Source organism: Petromyzon marinus, chromosome 3 (genome assembly GCF_048934315.1).
Source record: "Petromyzon marinus isolate PM22_M1 ecotype Great Lakes invasive population chromosome 3, UKy_Petmar_22M1.pri1.0, whole genome shotgun sequence".
Taxonomy (NCBI): domain Eukaryota; kingdom Metazoa; phylum Chordata; class Hyperoartia; order Petromyzontiformes; family Petromyzontidae; genus Petromyzon; species Petromyzon marinus.
Window position 1 is genome coordinate 627,093 of NC_133669.1, and position 17,206 is coordinate 644,298.

Below are 17,206 nucleotides of genomic sequence, written 5' to 3' on the forward strand. Positions count from 1 at the left end.
TCATCTTTTTTATGCTAATTCCTTTGTCAAGGCGCATCTGTTTCCTCCCACACAGCTTAAAGGCTGTTTTCGCTCCAGCGCTGTCCTCTGAACAGTCCAGTCCCTTAACCTGATAAAGGCCACTTGTGTTGTGGCCGAAACGTCGTGATTTTTTATTTTTTGTTTTATTTTTTACCTACGTGACTTTACCGAATAGAACCAAAGAGTATGGATCCTTGCAGTCACGAAAGCTTCAAATCTAGAATTATTTCACCCATGACTAATGTGTAAGAGATTCTCGCAATATTTTTCATATATTATATATCTTTTCAATTACATTGAAAATTGTAAATAAAACATTTTAAAATTGAAAACTTTTACAATTTTAAAAGTTTTAACAAATTTTATGACATAAAATTCCGAGTAACATTTGTCCATCTTTCCTCCCAGATTTTTTTTGCATTGCTCGCAGGTGAAATTAGGTGCTCAGGGTTTGTCTTGATCCCTGACAGGCATGCCGAAATATGCCTTGTCGGCCACACACATCTTAGCAGATGCTTCCACAGAGTACTTTTTCGCTCTTGTCTTGATAAATTGGCCACAGACATAGCAAAATGCGTCTGCCGCATGCTTGCAGCCTCTTGATGCCATCTTAGAAAAATGCAGATATGTATCCACTTAGGCAGCTGGAACTAAACTGAACTGGTGGGCTTAAGGCCCCTGTATTTACACTGTTTATATTTCTGGAAAGTTCTAGAATGTTCTAGAAGTTACTCCAAGTTTACTCAGCACTGAAGCTATCTGGAATGTTCTGGAAAATAGGTAAATTTCAAAATATCACTGTCCTGGCCAGAAAAGCAACGTTTATGGGGAATAATAGCCATTTTCTGTACTTTTAGGCATAAGCAATTAGGAAATAACACTTACTACCCAGGAACAAAACAAATTTGTTACACATTGTATGACCAATGTATTCTGTAATCGTATTTAAAAATCCTTTTGAAGGCACGAGGCGTACAGCAGTCATTTTACTAATGCAGTAATGTCTCTGCAGTATTACAACATTATAAACTGTAATTTTAATTTCAAAAGCAACCCAGCTGTGCTTTTTTATTGTTTTGCACCAGGAAAAACTCCCAGAGCAGTGAGATATTATTTTATTCCTTCATATTTTTAATAAAGTTTCTTGGCATGGGAATGCTTGCTTTGCTGTGCGCGTGGCTCCCCGGTGGCCCTGCCGTTGGACAGGGCTTGGCCTGGGCTGCAGGCCTCACCCTCCCCCCCGCCATCACTGCTTTAGGCACTTTGGGCAATGTTTGTTTCTATCGTTGTGTGCCACCACCATCATCGCCACCATCATCACCCTCTGTGCCATCACCATTGAAACCATCAGTTGCCTCGCAAATCAAGTGCACACAGCATGTTACTGCTGCTGTGTTATAATTTCGCCACCTTCACGAGAGATACGTACAAAAAGTAAAACATCTGCATTGGTAGTGGCAATAGTGCATTGATTTGGCACTGATGGACAACACAAGCACAAATCAAATAAACTTACCATTGTAACTTCAACTTAAATAAGACGCTGATGTTTCTGGCATTGGCAGCCGGAACGGACATCGCCTAAAATGGACAGACTTAAGCTGCTCTATAGATCCCTGTTTTTATGCATGGATAACCACAGGTTCCATAATTTGTTCACAAAGTATAGTTTTTAAAAACAAAGCGTGGCGGAGAAAACAGAGAAGTCGCGACAAGGGTGGTGCAGGCGGTGAGAGATTTCTTCATGAGCCAGGGAGGCATGACGGGAAAGGGCAAAGGGCAAGCTTTTAAACTGCTGGTGAGAAACAGCTGTGGGCTGGCTGCGGGGCCCCAGGGCCCAAGGAGCGGCACGGCTCGCGCTGTGCCGGCTGTGCTGCCGCACTGTATGCGGCCGCCGGCCACCGCGGTCCTCGCGGCTCTCGCTGCTGCGGGGGCCTGCGGTGCCATCGTCGTGATGCAGAGGCTGGTCCCTGCCATCGGAGTGTGGGATATCCATTAGTGGCTCAGGGCCACCACAGGCTTTGGCCTGCCTTACGTGATGGCGGACTTACATTTTTGGATGATTACTTTTCTCAACAAAAACGTGCCAAAGTCTCCGCCACCAAAGATGGGTAAATCGGCGATTCGTTTTATCCGTTTTGTCAACATGTGGATCTGGTTCTGACTGTAATAATGTCCCTATAATTACCCCTCCATGAAACACGATAGGGTGGCAATTTACATCTCGAGCCAGTCGGCTATCGCCAGTAATTCCCACTGTTAAGTGATCGTGTGTAGAATCTTGGTGACGCCGCGCTCGGATGTCGAGCGCACGCGTCGTCCGCAAGGAGTTGTGCACGCAGTGACGTGCCGGACGTGGTGGTGGCGGTGGTGGCGGACGTCACGGTGTCGCGTCGTGACTCTGTAACCGGATACGGCAGCGGTGCTGGGCGCAGACCGCCGGGTCGGGCTACTCCTCGGAGCGCGTGCTCGCACTGCCGTTGCACGCAATTGCGGATGTTAAAGATCCGATGATGCGCTTTACGAGAGAACGCCATTGTGTGGTGTACCGTATCCAAACAAACAACCCGCTCGTGAGCTGTAGTATCCATAGCCAATAACACAGCCTAGAATGCAGGGAGTAATTGGAATGGTTGAGCTGGGATGTGGTGTGAGGTGCCGCTGAGTTGCTGCGAGGCATTTAAGCGAGCGGCAAATCGCGATCATTTCCTCCGTCGGTACAGATCACCTGCCGTGACGTGGATCGTTCACGTGAACAATGATGAAGTAAACCAGATAGGAGCCGCATGCGATAGTGCACGCGGGCTACGGTGCTCAGGTGAATTAATTAGTGTCATTCCAGAGTGCGGCAGACAGGATTGATGGATGCCAACTCGCGATGAATATCCTCGCTTGTGCGTCGCGAGTCGCGCAGGCAGACCTTCACGTGACCTCTCAGGCTCGCGGGTTCGTGGCGTCCACAGCAGGTGTCTGCTTGCATGGGCATGAGACGCCGCAGGGCGTTGGCCAAACCCGTTCTCATTGCGAATAAAATATTCGCGGCATTCAATTGTTGAAGTTGTATTATTTATTTATTGCTCGTCAAACTCTTGTCTGTCGGAAAACTGCACAGTAGAACATGTTCTTCCCCACTGCCGCTCATTCGGCACGCACCGGTTGTGGCAGGGCCGTGTCACATTGAGACATTGAGAAGGTGACAATTGTCTCGAGTGAGAGCGGAGTTTAACCGCAGCCTCTTATCGACGTGGGAACGCGAGGCGCTCGGCCTCACTCGCTGCTGCTCCGTGCGCCGTGTGAGCACTGGCAGAATGAGCGTTCACTCTGCCAGTACAGAGTGAACGCAGCGCTCACTCCATACTGGTGAAACGTCGTAATTCCTCATCATCATCATCATCTCCTGGCATCCCCCCCCCCCCCCTTTACTCTTGATGGTGACGTCTCAAATTATTGTTTGTGTAAGCCACGCTTTGTCTTTATTCCTCTTTGAGTTATTTGAAGCATCAATCATGAGTGGTTATTGCCTCCCTGGCATTGACGTATGAATGTGAAACTTGGCAATCATTTTTGTTTGTGAAGAATATAAAATGTACACAAACATGTTGCAGTTTACCTCAAGGAACAGATCAATTGATGAGAGACAGGTGAGAAGGAATTGAGATAGAACATTTCCATGATGTAGAACCGTGAGATGATTTTGTAATGAGCCTTCATTCGTGTTTATCCTACAGGAATGTGATCAAGTCCACATCGACGACGTTTCCTCAGATGATAACGGACAAGACTTGAGGTGAGAGGCAATTGTTTTCGAGTGAAAGCCAACGCGGTTGTTAGCTTAGTGCTGTTGTTAATTACGAAAGTAAGTGCCGACGATCGCTATGCATTACATTGGCATCGCGAAACTAAAACGAGAGCACAAGGGCTGCCACCAGACGTGCCGGGCAACAAATAGCGGAGAACGTCCCGAAGCATCCCGAAGCACTTCACACAACGCCGCACGCCGTTGGGCACGACGTCCGACGTTTCGCTCCACAACGTGCGTGGGGCTCCACCTCCGCCGCCGAGTCCGTAACCCCCCCCCCGCTACACCCCCCCCCCCCACGGCGCAGCACGTACGACTTTGGCACGGACGGGTTCCACGCGGCGGCAGCGTCGAGCACGAACCTGTGCCTGCCCACGGGCGTGCGTGGCGGCGTGGACTGGATGCGCAAGCTCGCCTTCCGCTACCGGCGTGTCAAGGAGATGTACACCAGCTACAAGAACAACGTGGGAGGCGAGTGCAGCCACGCTCCCACCACCGCCCCTCTCCCCCACCTCCCCCTCCGGCCTCTCAAGGCCACCCTCGCCCCGCTCCTCTCTCTCTCTCTCGCTCGTCTGCTCAATCACAGCGGAGCTGCTCGCAGTGTCGACATTGTTTGGCGCACAGCTGTCTCGTGTCTATGTGTATGGCTGACTGTGTGGTGGTCTGTGTATGTCCACGTCTGTGTGTGCGTTGTACTATGGATAGACTTTCCTTGCCATAAGATTCTGGAATTCTGACCACTGGCTCTGAGCTCTCAGCAGGCAATGGGCACAATGCTCATTTGAGGAGGAAATCGCTTTGCTTAAAAAAAAAATACGTGGTGCATGTTTTTCATTCCTTGAAACACGCATTTATATCCCTCCTCGCTCGTCCAAGCCCCTCTGTTCCCTGGTGTTCCCCATCTCCCCCATCACCCCCATCCCCCCCATTCTGCAACATTCCACCGTGTGCCTTGACGTTTAAACCCAGAGGCATCCGAATTGTCAACAGTTTCATCTTTGCCCAGCCTGGTCCTTGAACGGTCTGCGAGGCGTCTCGCTGGCGCTCTCGTAGAGGTTCCCCTGTGTAGGGGTTCCCCCACGTAGGGGACGCCCCGATTGTTCCGGTGCTCGTCGTTGTGAATAACGACGTGTTCCTCTGCGCCGTTGCCCTCCGCCGTCGCTCCACGCTCAGGCCTCCTGGGCCCCGCCAAGAGGGAGGCGTGGCTCCAGCTCCGGGCGGAGATCGAGGCCCTCACGGACTCGTGGCTCACCCTGGCTCTCAAGTCGCTCTCCTTGATATACTCGCGGTGAGCCCACACACCGCCGCCTCCGCCCGCCGGCGCTCGGAGAGAGGAAGGGGGCTCGTTCGGGGATTCTGCCTGGAGGGGGTTGGCGGCACCGGAGGATGGCTGCTGCTGCTGGCGCTCGCGGTCTCAGCGTGGTCTGCCACTTGACTTGAGACCCCACCGCCCGAGTTTTTGCCACCGCCCTCCCCCCGCAATGCAAAACACGTGTCCGCTCCACAAGCCTCTTCGCCACTTTATGATATCGCTCGGTCAATGTCGTCGTTTTGGGATCGGAAAGAATTCTCGTGGGATTTCTAGCGGGATGGCGGAAGCGTGTTTCAAATTCCTGGCAGCACAATTTCCAATTCTGTTTGGAACGAATTCTGTTGTGACTGCAGAGCCATGATGGTCAACGCTTATCATCTTGACTTCGTATTCATAATGTACGTTGTTAGATAGCTACACAGAACCGACAACAACTTATATTTTTATTTATTTAATGAGGAGCCAAATACTGAATCCTTGCGCTTTGAGACTTCGCGAATTTCAAAATGACGCAGTCACGCTCTCTCTGCTCCGAAAAAACAAACCAAACGTGATTTTGTTTTCTTATAATGTGACAGAGCGAGATTGACACTCTTTCTGGTGCCAGGAGAATTGTTTATTCTGCACCTATCAGTGTTGGAGTCCACTTTGAACTCCAGCGCCGGCATGGAGACTTTTGGTTGCTGTCGCAAAAGCCAACGGGGTGACTGCTGGCGCGGGGTAGGCCAGCGGGGACGAGCGTGTGGTGCTCAGAGACAATTTTACATCTCAATATTGTTGTTTTATTAAACTCTATTGTGTTGCACGTGTGCGGGTGTTTCCATAGATTCTGCTGAAGTGAGGCAGATTAGTAGGTTTGTTATTAGAGACATTCCTGTCGTGCTAGGCTACCATGTAGGAAGACGCTATGTTTCACAGACATAGCCTGCGGTAGATTTGAAGTAGGGGAAGGTGTCGCTGCTGTGTGACCCCAATCGCGTAATTTGTGGGCAAATGTTCTGATTTTGGCAAATTTGGAGCGTGAAGCCGGCACACAATGGCCTGCTCGCTTCAAATGATGTAACGCGACCTTTAACGTCCACTGTGAAGCGGACTGCGCGTGGTGTTTTTATGGTTTATATGAAAAGCGGCCCAATTGGTGTGGAAGAAGAGCAATTAATTTGGCCATGACCAAAGCCCACAGTCTGTAACTGCCATTGACCTTTGCAAAGTACACCGTATGAATATACGGCAACATATTTAAAATAAATCTCGCTACCGTTGGAGAAGTGCACGAGTAGCGTTGCATCACGTCTCCCGCGCGTCCCGTGTCTCCCGCGCCCAGGGGGAACTGCGTGAACGTGCTGGTGACGACCACGCAGCTCGTTCCGGCGTTGGCCAAGGTGCTGCTCTACGGCCTTGGCGGCGTCTTCCCCATCGAGAACATCTACAGCGCCACCAAGATCGGTGCGTGCCCCACACTCCACAGCCTTCGCACGCTCGCGCAAGCACGCGGAGGGGCATGCGGACGCAGTGACGCGGGCGCATGCTTTGACGCAAACGCGGACACACGCAAGCGTAGATGCATACACGTTCAGGCAGACACACGAACATAAAGTTCCCCCGTATAGCCTTAACAGACTGTTGGGGCAAGTGCTGCACCTTTGAATGCTGGCACAGCACACGTGCACAGATGCACACGCGCTTGTGTGATCTCTGGATGTAAGCCAGTGCATCCTTTGGCTTTATTTTTGGACTGGAGAATGGTCATTGCCTCAAACGATCGGCAGCTTTCTGTGTTTCTGCTGTCATGCGGTCATTGTGCACTGCTGCGATTATAGTTTATATTATTCCATCTCTTTTTTTTTCCTGAAGACGACCGCTTGTGTTGCGATCGAAACGTCGGAGTTTTTTGTTATTTTTAGTTATTTTCATTAAAACTATCTACGTGATTTTACCGAAAGACCCAAGAATACTAATTCCTGCAGTCACGAAATCTTTAAGTCAAGATTTAATCATCTCATCGCAGCAGTGTGTATTGTGTGCTGTGAAATAGGGAAGTCAATTCATTTCAGTATAGACAATTCTGTAAATTCAGAGATTCACTATGATAGACCTACATGACACGGTACTGTGTAATTTCATAGATTCACAACAGAATGGATGAGTTGGAGCGGGGATCATTATTCTGGGCGATTGCCCCACGTTGCATTCCACGGAAACTGACTTCCTGCTCAAGCGTTAAGGCATTGGGGCTCAACTCCTCTTAAAAGCCCTGAGCCAATGGTGGAAATTTCGCATGCCTATGATGGGAGAGAGACTATCCATAGAGCAACCACTGTTGACTTACCCACAAATTTGTACTAATTTTTATCGATCCCAGAGGATGATGACAATGGACCGTGTCAACCCACAAACTGGACGTAAACTCGTAACCTGACGGTCGCGAGCCGTTCGCTCCGCCGCCGAGTGTCAAGGGGCTCGTTGCGATGCCGGGGGGGGCAGGAGCGGGCCACCTCCCGCGTTGTCCTCGCGCGTCAGTGGCCCCGCGAGCAGTCCCGGCTCGTGCCGTAACCGTGCACCGGGGATGCCGCCCGACGTTTCTTCCAGGCAAGGAGAACTGTTTTGAGCAGATCTTGGCGCGCTTCGGCCGCAAGGTCACGTACGTCGTGGTCGGGGACGGGCGCGACGAGGAGCAGGCCGCCACGCAGGTAACACGAGGGGCCGGCGAGCCCCGGGGGCACCCACTCAGCGCCCTCTCTCTCTCTCTCTCCCCCTTTTTATCTCCTCTATTTTCCAGGGAAGGAAAGCTCCTTCGAGCGAATAATTGCCAGGTTTGGTAGGAAAGTAGTGTATGTTGTAATTGGCGATGGGATTGAAGAGGAGCAGTCAGCCTTGAAGGTAAATGCTACCACGCCGTGACACCACGTGCCATCTCTGTTGCACGCACGCCGCCCCCTCCCCGCTCGCTGTGCTGCTGTGTGCAGCGTGCGAGCGGCGGCAGCCTCGTAGGACGGCGACGCCGCCGTTGGTTCCCGTGCGACGCTCTGCCAGCGACGCTTGTTTCTCTGCCGTGACGTGGTGTCGTTGCACCGTGGGAACGCCGGTGTCTCGCTCTCGGCTGCGATTGGTCGTGGAGTCGGTTGATTCGTTATCGAGATTACTTACAATAAAATAATCATCTCAAGCGGTTATTCTACAGGGATTCATGATGTGAGTGTTTAAAGCCACCGTGCTGTGAAGCTAGGACTGAAGACTTTACACTTCCTCATCATCATTGGCCATGAGCAATCCAATGCTATATAATTACTGCAACTCCATAAACATTAAAGCATCTAATGTACAATTTTATACATTTTTGTAAAGCGTTGTGGGCTAAGGGGCTCTATACATCTAAAAAGATAAGATAACTTCAGGGAATATTTCACGGCTCACCGCTGCCGTCTGCGTAGCGCCGTACCGACCGCGGTGGTGCTGCAGTGTGGGCGCTGCCAGCGAGTTCCTCATGAACCGTCGCACGAGGGCCACCGCGTACAGACAGCCGCCACCGTCGAGCGGCGCCTGCCAGTCGGACCGCAGCCACACTGCGCTCGGCTCGTTCAGGTCAACGTAAACGGAACACCCAGAGCAGCGGAGACGGCGCTCGCATGATGCACCGGCTATGAAGCTGACCTTGTAACGTCACTCTCCTCGGGCGCTGCTCGCCCTGCCCGGCGCTACCGCGGTGTTGGCTCTGCGTGGCTCCGCGTGGCTCTCACTTTTGCTTTCGCTGCCGCGCATCAGGGCAGCCCCCGTCTCCCTCCGCGGCCTCCGATTGGCCGAGACCGCCGCGGAGCGCCGAACGTCGGCGGCCTCCGCGGCGGTGCCGGTGACACCAGCGTTGCAGGCCACCTCGATTGCCGCTCTCTCTCCTTCCCTACGCCCCGGGCCCCCCGCAGCGCGTGCTCTCGAAACGCTTCTGTGCTTCTCCCCTCTGCAACACAACATGGAAACGCTTTCTTACGAACAAGTCTACACAAACGCGCCTACGGGTTATGTAGAAAATTCCCACCGCGCGTGTGGGACTTGTGTTTGTGTAAAGTAAAAGGGTTGGCAACATGTCTGCATCATGTCGTACACTCCATTGTCTTCATCAGCCATGATCAATCCACTGCTGGATGATGAAAGCCTCCCCAAGGCATCCTAACCTCTCGCAATCCTGTGATGTAACAATCCACCCTGCATCTGCTGCACAGGAGCCGATTTCATCTCTCCGTCTCCAACGCATTCCATCCCTAGACATGACGTTTACTGTGCTCACAATGGATGCACAGCTTTGTGAAACGTTTTATAGATATGTAAAAACTAGACGTAAATAAATTAAGTATAATGCCTGGCTTACTTGAAGTCCAACTACTATCCATCGTGTAAAATAACAATAGCTCTAGTATGCAGGCTTGTATAGTTGTAACTTGCTTACATCTGTGATAAGAGCTTCATAGCTCATCGGATTCCTCCTGCAGCGGTTGAGATGCGGCAACGCTGCCCACAATCCAACCCTCCGCTCCCTGTTGCCGATGTCAAGGGCCGGATAAGCAAACACGTGATTGCAATGGTTATTAAATTACAGTTTGTTAATGTTAGAGGTTTGATTTAAGAATCGATTCTGTCATATTTAAGTAATCTTGTTTGTACTAAATGTTCCGTATGTTGTGATGTTTTGTATTATCCATACTATTACTGCTGAAAGCACATAAGCATGCAATTTGCATAACTATAGTTCTGCCGTCAATAATTTGGCCAAGGGAAAAACTTGTCATGTCAGCACCGGGCATCTATCAGAAAGTTGAACAGGTATCATTGTTGCTCACGCGGGAGCCGGAGGGCTCGGTGGGGTAGGTGGCATTGGTGGGGTAGGTGGGGTAGGTGGGCTCGGCGGGGTTGGTGGGGTAGGTGGTGTTGGTGGGGTAGGTGTTGTTGGTGGGTGGGCAAGGTCCCATCGGTGAGCTCCTCCGGCAGGCAAGGCTGCGTTGGCTGGGTCACGTAGCCCGCATGCCCACCCACCGCATGCTGAAACAGCTTTTGTTCAGCCAAATCGAGGGGGCTAAACGGGCGCGGCACGGGCTAGAGAAGAGATGGAGTGATGTGGTACAGGAGGACGTGGAGCTGAGTGGACTTGCCGATGACTGGTACCAGCGGTATCAAGATCGGCCTCTGTGGAGGAGGCTCGTGAAGGACGCTACTGGGCAGTTGGAGGCAGTCGCCCTCCAACATCAATGGAGGGCGGAGGAGCGACGCTCACAACAACGAGCGGAGCGCCGGGTGGCTGAAGCACAGCAGGTTGGCACAGTAGGGGGCACAGGTGGTGCATCAGCCAGTCATCTCAGTCAGTCGACCCGTGGCACCTGGGTCTGCCCCGTGACCTCCTGCCAGCGGGCGTTCGACACTTCACGTGGCCTCAAGGTGCACATGGCCTGGCACAAGCGTCGTGGTGGCGTCACCGCCAATTAGTGGCGAATGGCGGTTGTTGTTGTTGGTGGGGTTGGTGGGGTAGGTGGTGTTGGTGGGGTAGGTGGTGTTGGTGGGGTAGGTGGTGTTGGTGGGGTAGGTGGTGTTGGTGGTGTTGGTGGGGTCGGTGGTGTTGGTGGGGTAGGTGTTGTTGGTGGGGTAGGTGGTGTTGGTGGGGTAGGTGGTGTTGGTGGGGTAGGTGTTGTTGTTGTTGGTGGTGTTGGTGGGGTAAGTGAGCTTTGCGGGATCGCTGGGCTCATGAGCGCGAGAGACAGCACGCAGCTGACGCCGCCCGGGGCCTCGCAACATCCCCTCGGTGAACCTGGCCACGGGGCCCGGGCGGTGACGCGGGCTGTTTGTGGTCACAGGAACAACATAAACAAGAGCGCTCGCGGGGATGCCCAGCGTTGGGCGAGCGAGTGTTGCTAAAACATTTTGTGTGTGGAGGGACAAATAGAGATAAAGGCGGGCAGACGATTAGATCCGAAGGCGGTTTCCTACACCGCACCACTCTCTCGCTCGCTCACTCGTGTGTGAAGAAGGCGAGGAGAAAGCGCTGGGTGCACGCTGTACTCCGGTGTGTGCGACTATCTTGTGCATTCGTTTCGATGCACATTCAGACAGCGCATAAATTAAGGAAATCAAATAGAAATGTCAAATGCAACAAACAAGACACCTGACGCAGAACATATTTCGGATATTGCTCGTACAGATGTCCGCTGACATTTTCTCGAAGTCTCCGAGTGGTATTTAAGGTTTTACAAAAAGGCTTCTTAAAATGTTAGCCTTATGTTATTGTTATTTTAGGGTAGAGTGCATACAGATGGTAAAGTGGAAAGAGGGGGAGGGAGGGAGAGAGGAATGCGGCGAGGCTGCTGGGTCTGCAGAGGTGAGCTGCCTCTGTGGGAAGCAACGTGGAGCCCCGGACGCTGACGACGGCGTCCCCCGAGTTGGCTGCACGCTCGCGCTGGGCGCTGTGAGCCGAGACGTGTCGACCAGGGAGCCGCGTGCAACGAGACGGCCATCGCCATAGGTTTAGCGGTGGAAGTTGCTTCTCCCCTCTGGTGAACACGCCTACATTTAACTACAATTGGCAATGGAGTAACCCGACCCGGGCATGCAATCGATGAGAAACCCCACGACGATCCAAGAGGGGAAAGAAGCCTGTTTACTGTGACGTCTCAGCGTGCCGGGAGCTCCGGTTGGGTCAGTGGACATACGACGGTAATGACCTTGACGCGCTTTTTTGTTATTGTTAAAATAACGTTGCTTCTCGCGTCGTTGAAAGAGCTGCTGGGACTGTCGAGGATTGCGCCGCAAGAGGCTGAGAGAGTGGAAGTCTTGGGCAGCCGTTGTTTGTTCCTCTGTAGGGACTTGCCGTTCCGCGGATGTGATGTTAATCGCGTTTCGGTTCAATGCAGATATTGGGAGGGGAAGAAAAACATGATGACATTTCACCAGCGTTCGTGAAATCAAGTCACGTGCCGTAGACGCGCGAGACGAGACGCTCACGCAGACCGCGATGTTCAGCAAGGCGCCGTCCTGCTCATTGGAAGTGAGGTCCGGTAGAACGTCAACTGTGACACGAGGCTGCCCTATTGACGAAATGGGATAGCCGTGCGTGGTTTGTGTATTTAAAAGAAATCTGGCGAATATTTTGACAAATTAACTCCGTCCGCTATTTTAGTAATAGGTGAGCAACCCGTGTTTCTCAAGCCGTGCGCTGCGACAAACCCAGCAGTGACGTGATTGACTGCACAGACAGACAAAACAGTGGGGATTATTTTGGAGTTCTCATTAAATTGGGGGCAGTTATTGGGGTGAGGGAAGCCAAGGCACGAATGTGCACGAGGGTTTCTCCCCTGGGGATCCTAAACCCCGGCTCTCTGTCTGGCCCCGCCGACGCCTGCGACTGTGTACACAGCTGTCTCCGATTCGGCACGGCCCGCACGCCGATAGCCGATACAGCCTCGCGGCAGACGGGGGCAGCAGCGCCGAGACCGCTCGCAGTACCCAACGCCCCCTCGTAGTGTCCACCCCCCCCCCGATCGACTAACTGATGTACCCATTAATACGGGGCAAACAGAGGCGGGGAGGATTTAAGAAACTTGCTCAATCGTTTTACCCGCTGAGCTGAGGGATGGGATCGAACTGCCGACCCCTGGATTGCAAGTCCAGCGTGATTACCATAGTGCCGACGGCAGCATCCCCCCGTGCTTGAGAGCGACGTGGTTTTCCTATCCACGCCCTGGTGACACTGCCCGCCACTCACTCGCCCACCGCCCTCGCCGACCGCCCACCGCCCTCGCCCACCGCCCTTGCCCCTCGCCCACCGCCCTCGCCCACCACCCTCCCCCACCGCCCACCGCCCTCGCCCACCGCCCTTGCCCCTCGCCCACCGCCCTCGCCCACCACCCTCCCCCACCGCCCACCGCCCTCGCCCACCGCCCTTGCCCCTCGCCCACCGCCCTCGCCCACCACCCTCCCCCACCGCCCACCGCCCTCGCCCACCGCCCTTGCCCCTCGCCCACCGCCCTCGCCCACCATCCTCCCCCACCGCCCACCGCCCTCGCCCACCACCCTCCCCCACCGCCCACCGCCCTCGCCCACCTCCCTCGCCCACCACCTACGCCCACCACCCACCACCCCGCGTGGGTTTCTTTCCCTCTGGGCTCAGCGCCGCATCAGCACGTACCGAAGGGAGCAGATGCACGCGTCGCCGCGAGGATCTCCCTCCGCGGCGATGGCAGAACTTTAATTGGAAAGGGAAAGCGTTGAGAGTGCCAAGCCGGAGGGGGTTAGGGCGTGGGTCAGTGCGGGGGCGTCAAGGCGGGGTCACCGCGCCGGCTCTCGCCGCGTGTTTACAGCAGAGGGATTTCTTCTGACCAAGTGGACAATTAAACAAATTAATGGCTACAGATAAAATGCTCTCTCTTTGGAAGAAAAAAAAAGCCGGAGGTCACTCGGCAGGTGTGCCCCCCCCCCCCTTCCTTTGCCGGCGCGACGTCGAGCATCCCCGTGGCTGTCCGCTCGCCCCCGCACGTCGACGATATTTCCCCTCGTTGCTTAATTCCAAAGTCAAAGTGGTTTCCTGCTCAATTGAGCATCGAGGCAGTGCTCATCTCCTCTCAACAGCCCTGAATCAGTGGTGGGTGCGAGTCTATCCAGAGGGCAGCCACTGTTGACTTCCCTACAAAGTAGGACTGTACTTATCGACCACAGAGGGATGATGGGCCAAGTCAAATTCCATGCTTTTGGAAAAATGGACGCTCATCAGAATGTTGAATAGTTTTTAAGCACATACTGTTTTATTCCTAAATTTCCATGACTTGACTGTCTTTTGTTTTTTGTTTACGTATTTTATAAATTGAATGTGAAATTTTAAACGAGGTATGTGTATGGCAAAATTAGCTGACATGTGTGGCTCCTTCTGTGCCCTTCTGTATGCGCTGTGAGTACATGCGCATGGACAGACGCAGCGAGTGGAAAGACTGAATTTAAACACGACGTGCCAATCTACAGCGGACGGATTGTTCATGTTTTCCATTGTGATTGATCGTATTTATCATATTACGGTATTGCGTAATGCAATATAAATGTAGGTGTTATACTCAATCGTACTGTCGTATTATAATGGAATGCATTGTTAAACTATATTAATGTATTTGCCATGTATATATTTAACATTTAATTCTACATTGGTATAATTCATTGTAAATGTATTGTTATATTGTAATAGGTTATAATGAATGTATTACCATATTTAATGTATTGCACAGCATAGCATGTCAGTGTGTTCTGTATTTATTGTGTTGCTGCGTAGCGTATTCTATAATTGTACGATGCATTGTGACGACTCGCCATGCGTCGCGAGACGTTGGAGCTCGGTGGCCGTGGAGACGTCTCGCTAACGCCGTGCCCCTGCCCTGCAGCACAACATGCCCTTCTGGAGGATCTCGGGCCACTCGGACCTGATGGCCCTGCACCACGCACTGGAGCTCGAGTACCTCTAAGGCCGCCCGCCCGGCGGCCCACGCGGGCGGCCGCCGCCCCGGCTGGGCCGCGTGGACGACCGCGCGCCAGAGCCGCTCCGTCCCTCGGCGACCCCCGGCCTTCCTCGAAACCGCCCAACCCCGGCGCGAACCACGGCTCCGGACTCGACACGAACGCCGCGGCGGTCGGTCCCTCCGCCGCGCGCCCCTCCGTGCGGCGGCGGCAGCCAGAGGCACCGGCGCGGCGTGGCGGAGCGCGCAAGCTTGCGGCAACGCAGCGGACAACCTGGACGACAATGGTTTTTGCTCGACTGTTTGGTGTTAGCTGTGCAGCACGTGGGCCGTTGGATTTGGAGCGTTGCACTTTGTTGATTTCTTCCATTTTCCGCAGACCGAAAGCAGTCGAAAACGCTTACACCTCCAGAGTGTTGCTTGGAACGTTTTTTGCCGATCACCGCACCCCGTGTTTTAATTTATTTTACCGACGCTTTCCTCGATGCTCAACTCAATGGACCTGCGACGATGGCGGCATCGTTGTGAGCGAAGTGCCGCCCGTGTTGGAGTGACATCTCTATCGGATTGGAGTGACATCTCTCATCGGATTGGAGTGGCATCCTTACTGGACTGGAGTGAAATCTCTTATCGGAATGGAGGGACATCTCTTATCGGATTGGAGTGACATCTCTACCAGACTGGAGTGACATCTCTACCGGACTGGAGTAATATTTCTACCGGACTGGAGTGACATCTCTACCGGACTGGAGTGACATCTATCCCGGACTGGAGTAATATTTCTACCGGACTGGAGTGACATCTCTACCAGACTGGAGTGACATCTATCCCGGACCGGAGTGACATCTCTGCCAGACTGGAGTGACATCTCTGCCAGACTGGAGTGACATCTATCCCGGACTGGAGTAATATTTCTACCGGACTGGAATGACATCTCTACCAGACGGGAGCAAGAGATTCCGAGTTGCATTGACAATCACATGAAACATTATATCGAGTGGAAGAAAAATGATTACCGTAATTAGGATTGAAATAAAAAAGTGTCCCTATACGATCCACTTTATGATTACTTGTAATGACGTAAGGAGACGCATAAACATTGCATGGTGTTTAATCGACACACTCAAAACGGACATTGTATGGCACGCCTGAAACAGTGTTGCACTGTGCCTTACAGTAATGTGTATACTTTGTTACATAGTGTTCCTGCTTAAACAATACATGGTGATGCAATGTTAAGATTGTTACGAAGTGCGTGTTGTTTGACAAATTTCAGCGTTTCTTTAAACAAAAAAAAATCGTAATTTTTCCGAATCATCTCCGCGAAATCTAGGAAAGGTCACGTCTGAAAATTAGCAAGTAACGGGACTTAAATCGTTACAACATTTTGATTTGTCAGTTGTGTTGATTTAGTGTATATTTACTGAGTGTTAGTGTTACTGTAGCATTCAAGTATATAAACTCTCCCCGTCCTTTCCTAAAAAAATGCTTTCCAAATACTGTAAGAATAGATTGCGCACAAATGAATTATTGGTGCGGTCTTTGTGGAGTCTTAAATTGCGTGGAAGCTCCAGAGATGCTTCGTTGGGCTATACCGAAGGGCAGTGGATTTGAACGTGCAAGAGGGATGCCGCCGCGTGATGGACAGTTGTTGCAGTGTAGCCCAAGTCCCCCTGAACGTTGGCACGACTCCAGGTCGCGTTGACGATGTCAGGGACCACGAGGGTTGTTTGCTGTATATTATTGCTACCGTCTTAAAGCTAATCAACAGGTTGCCCCCCCCCCCTTTCTCAGTGCCTCTGTTTCATTGAGTAACGAGCCACACACAGACAGACACAGACAGACACCACGCGCGCGTCTACAGTAGTTTACAAGCAGCTATCGCCGCGGAGTGAGAGCGGGGAAGCCCAGTCTAGAAACAACAACCACCCACACGACATGTGGTCAGTTGTGTTTTGAATGAACGGATGTGATGCCACCTGGTGGTAAATCAATCAACATGCCCTTGCATCGCTTTCTTTTAACTTTTATTTATTAGACAATCATTTCTTGCAAAGAGTAATAAACCCAACGTCAGATTCTGATGCATTACTCTCACGGGTTCTTTTTTTATCATGGTCGGTTCACTGCACGCACACGCGTGTGTGTGTGTGTGTGTCTGTCTTTGTGTATTGTATATAAGCTTGTATTTCCATGAATGACAATTAGCAACATTTAGTGACACGACACGAGTTCAATTCCCGTTGGAGGCTTGGCTCAACCAATCGTGTCTCTCGTAAATCAAGTCACTAGAGTACTATTTTGTGAGAAGTCAGCACTGGTCCTATGGGGGAACTCTCCCCCAGCATAGGAATGTGGAATGTCTGCCACTGTTGATTATCATGGCCCTACAGTTGATTAGCATGGCCCTACACGGACTTTTTTTTACATGACTAGGATTCAAATACCGCGCTTAGCTGTCAGGTGAGAAAATCTCCCTTATCAAAGACTGCTGTGGAATTTTAATCTCCGAGGTAGACAAAATCCTCACCCCCCTCCCCACTGGCTGGGGGTAAATAAACCCCCCCCCCCCCGTTTACTCGAAATCTCCCAACTCCACCACGG

At 52.1% G+C, this 17,206-nt stretch overlaps 1 protein-coding gene across 6 annotated transcripts in view; it reads left to right on the top strand.

The window, feature by feature from the left end:
• LOC116950990 (protein phosphatase EYA1-like) overlaps positions 1–16,686 on the top strand; it is a 107,324-nt gene extending 90,638 nt beyond the window's left edge. For all 6 annotated transcript variants that reach the window (XM_032969272.2, XM_032969247.2, XM_032969287.2 and 3 more), the window contains 6 exons: positions 3,750–3,808; positions 4,128–4,291; positions 4,994–5,108; positions 6,457–6,578; positions 7,722–7,822; positions 14,531–16,686. In XM_032969272.2, coding sequence (XP_032825163.1) covers positions 3,750–3,808; positions 4,128–4,291; positions 4,994–5,108; positions 6,457–6,578; positions 7,722–7,822; positions 14,531–14,611 — 642 coding nt within the window. In that variant the 3' untranslated portion in view covers positions 14,612–16,686. The remainder of the gene's footprint in view (positions 1–3,749; positions 3,809–4,127; positions 4,292–4,993; positions 5,109–6,456; positions 6,579–7,721; positions 7,823–14,530) is intronic.
• The last annotated feature ends 520 nt before the right edge of the window (positions 16,687–17,206 follow it).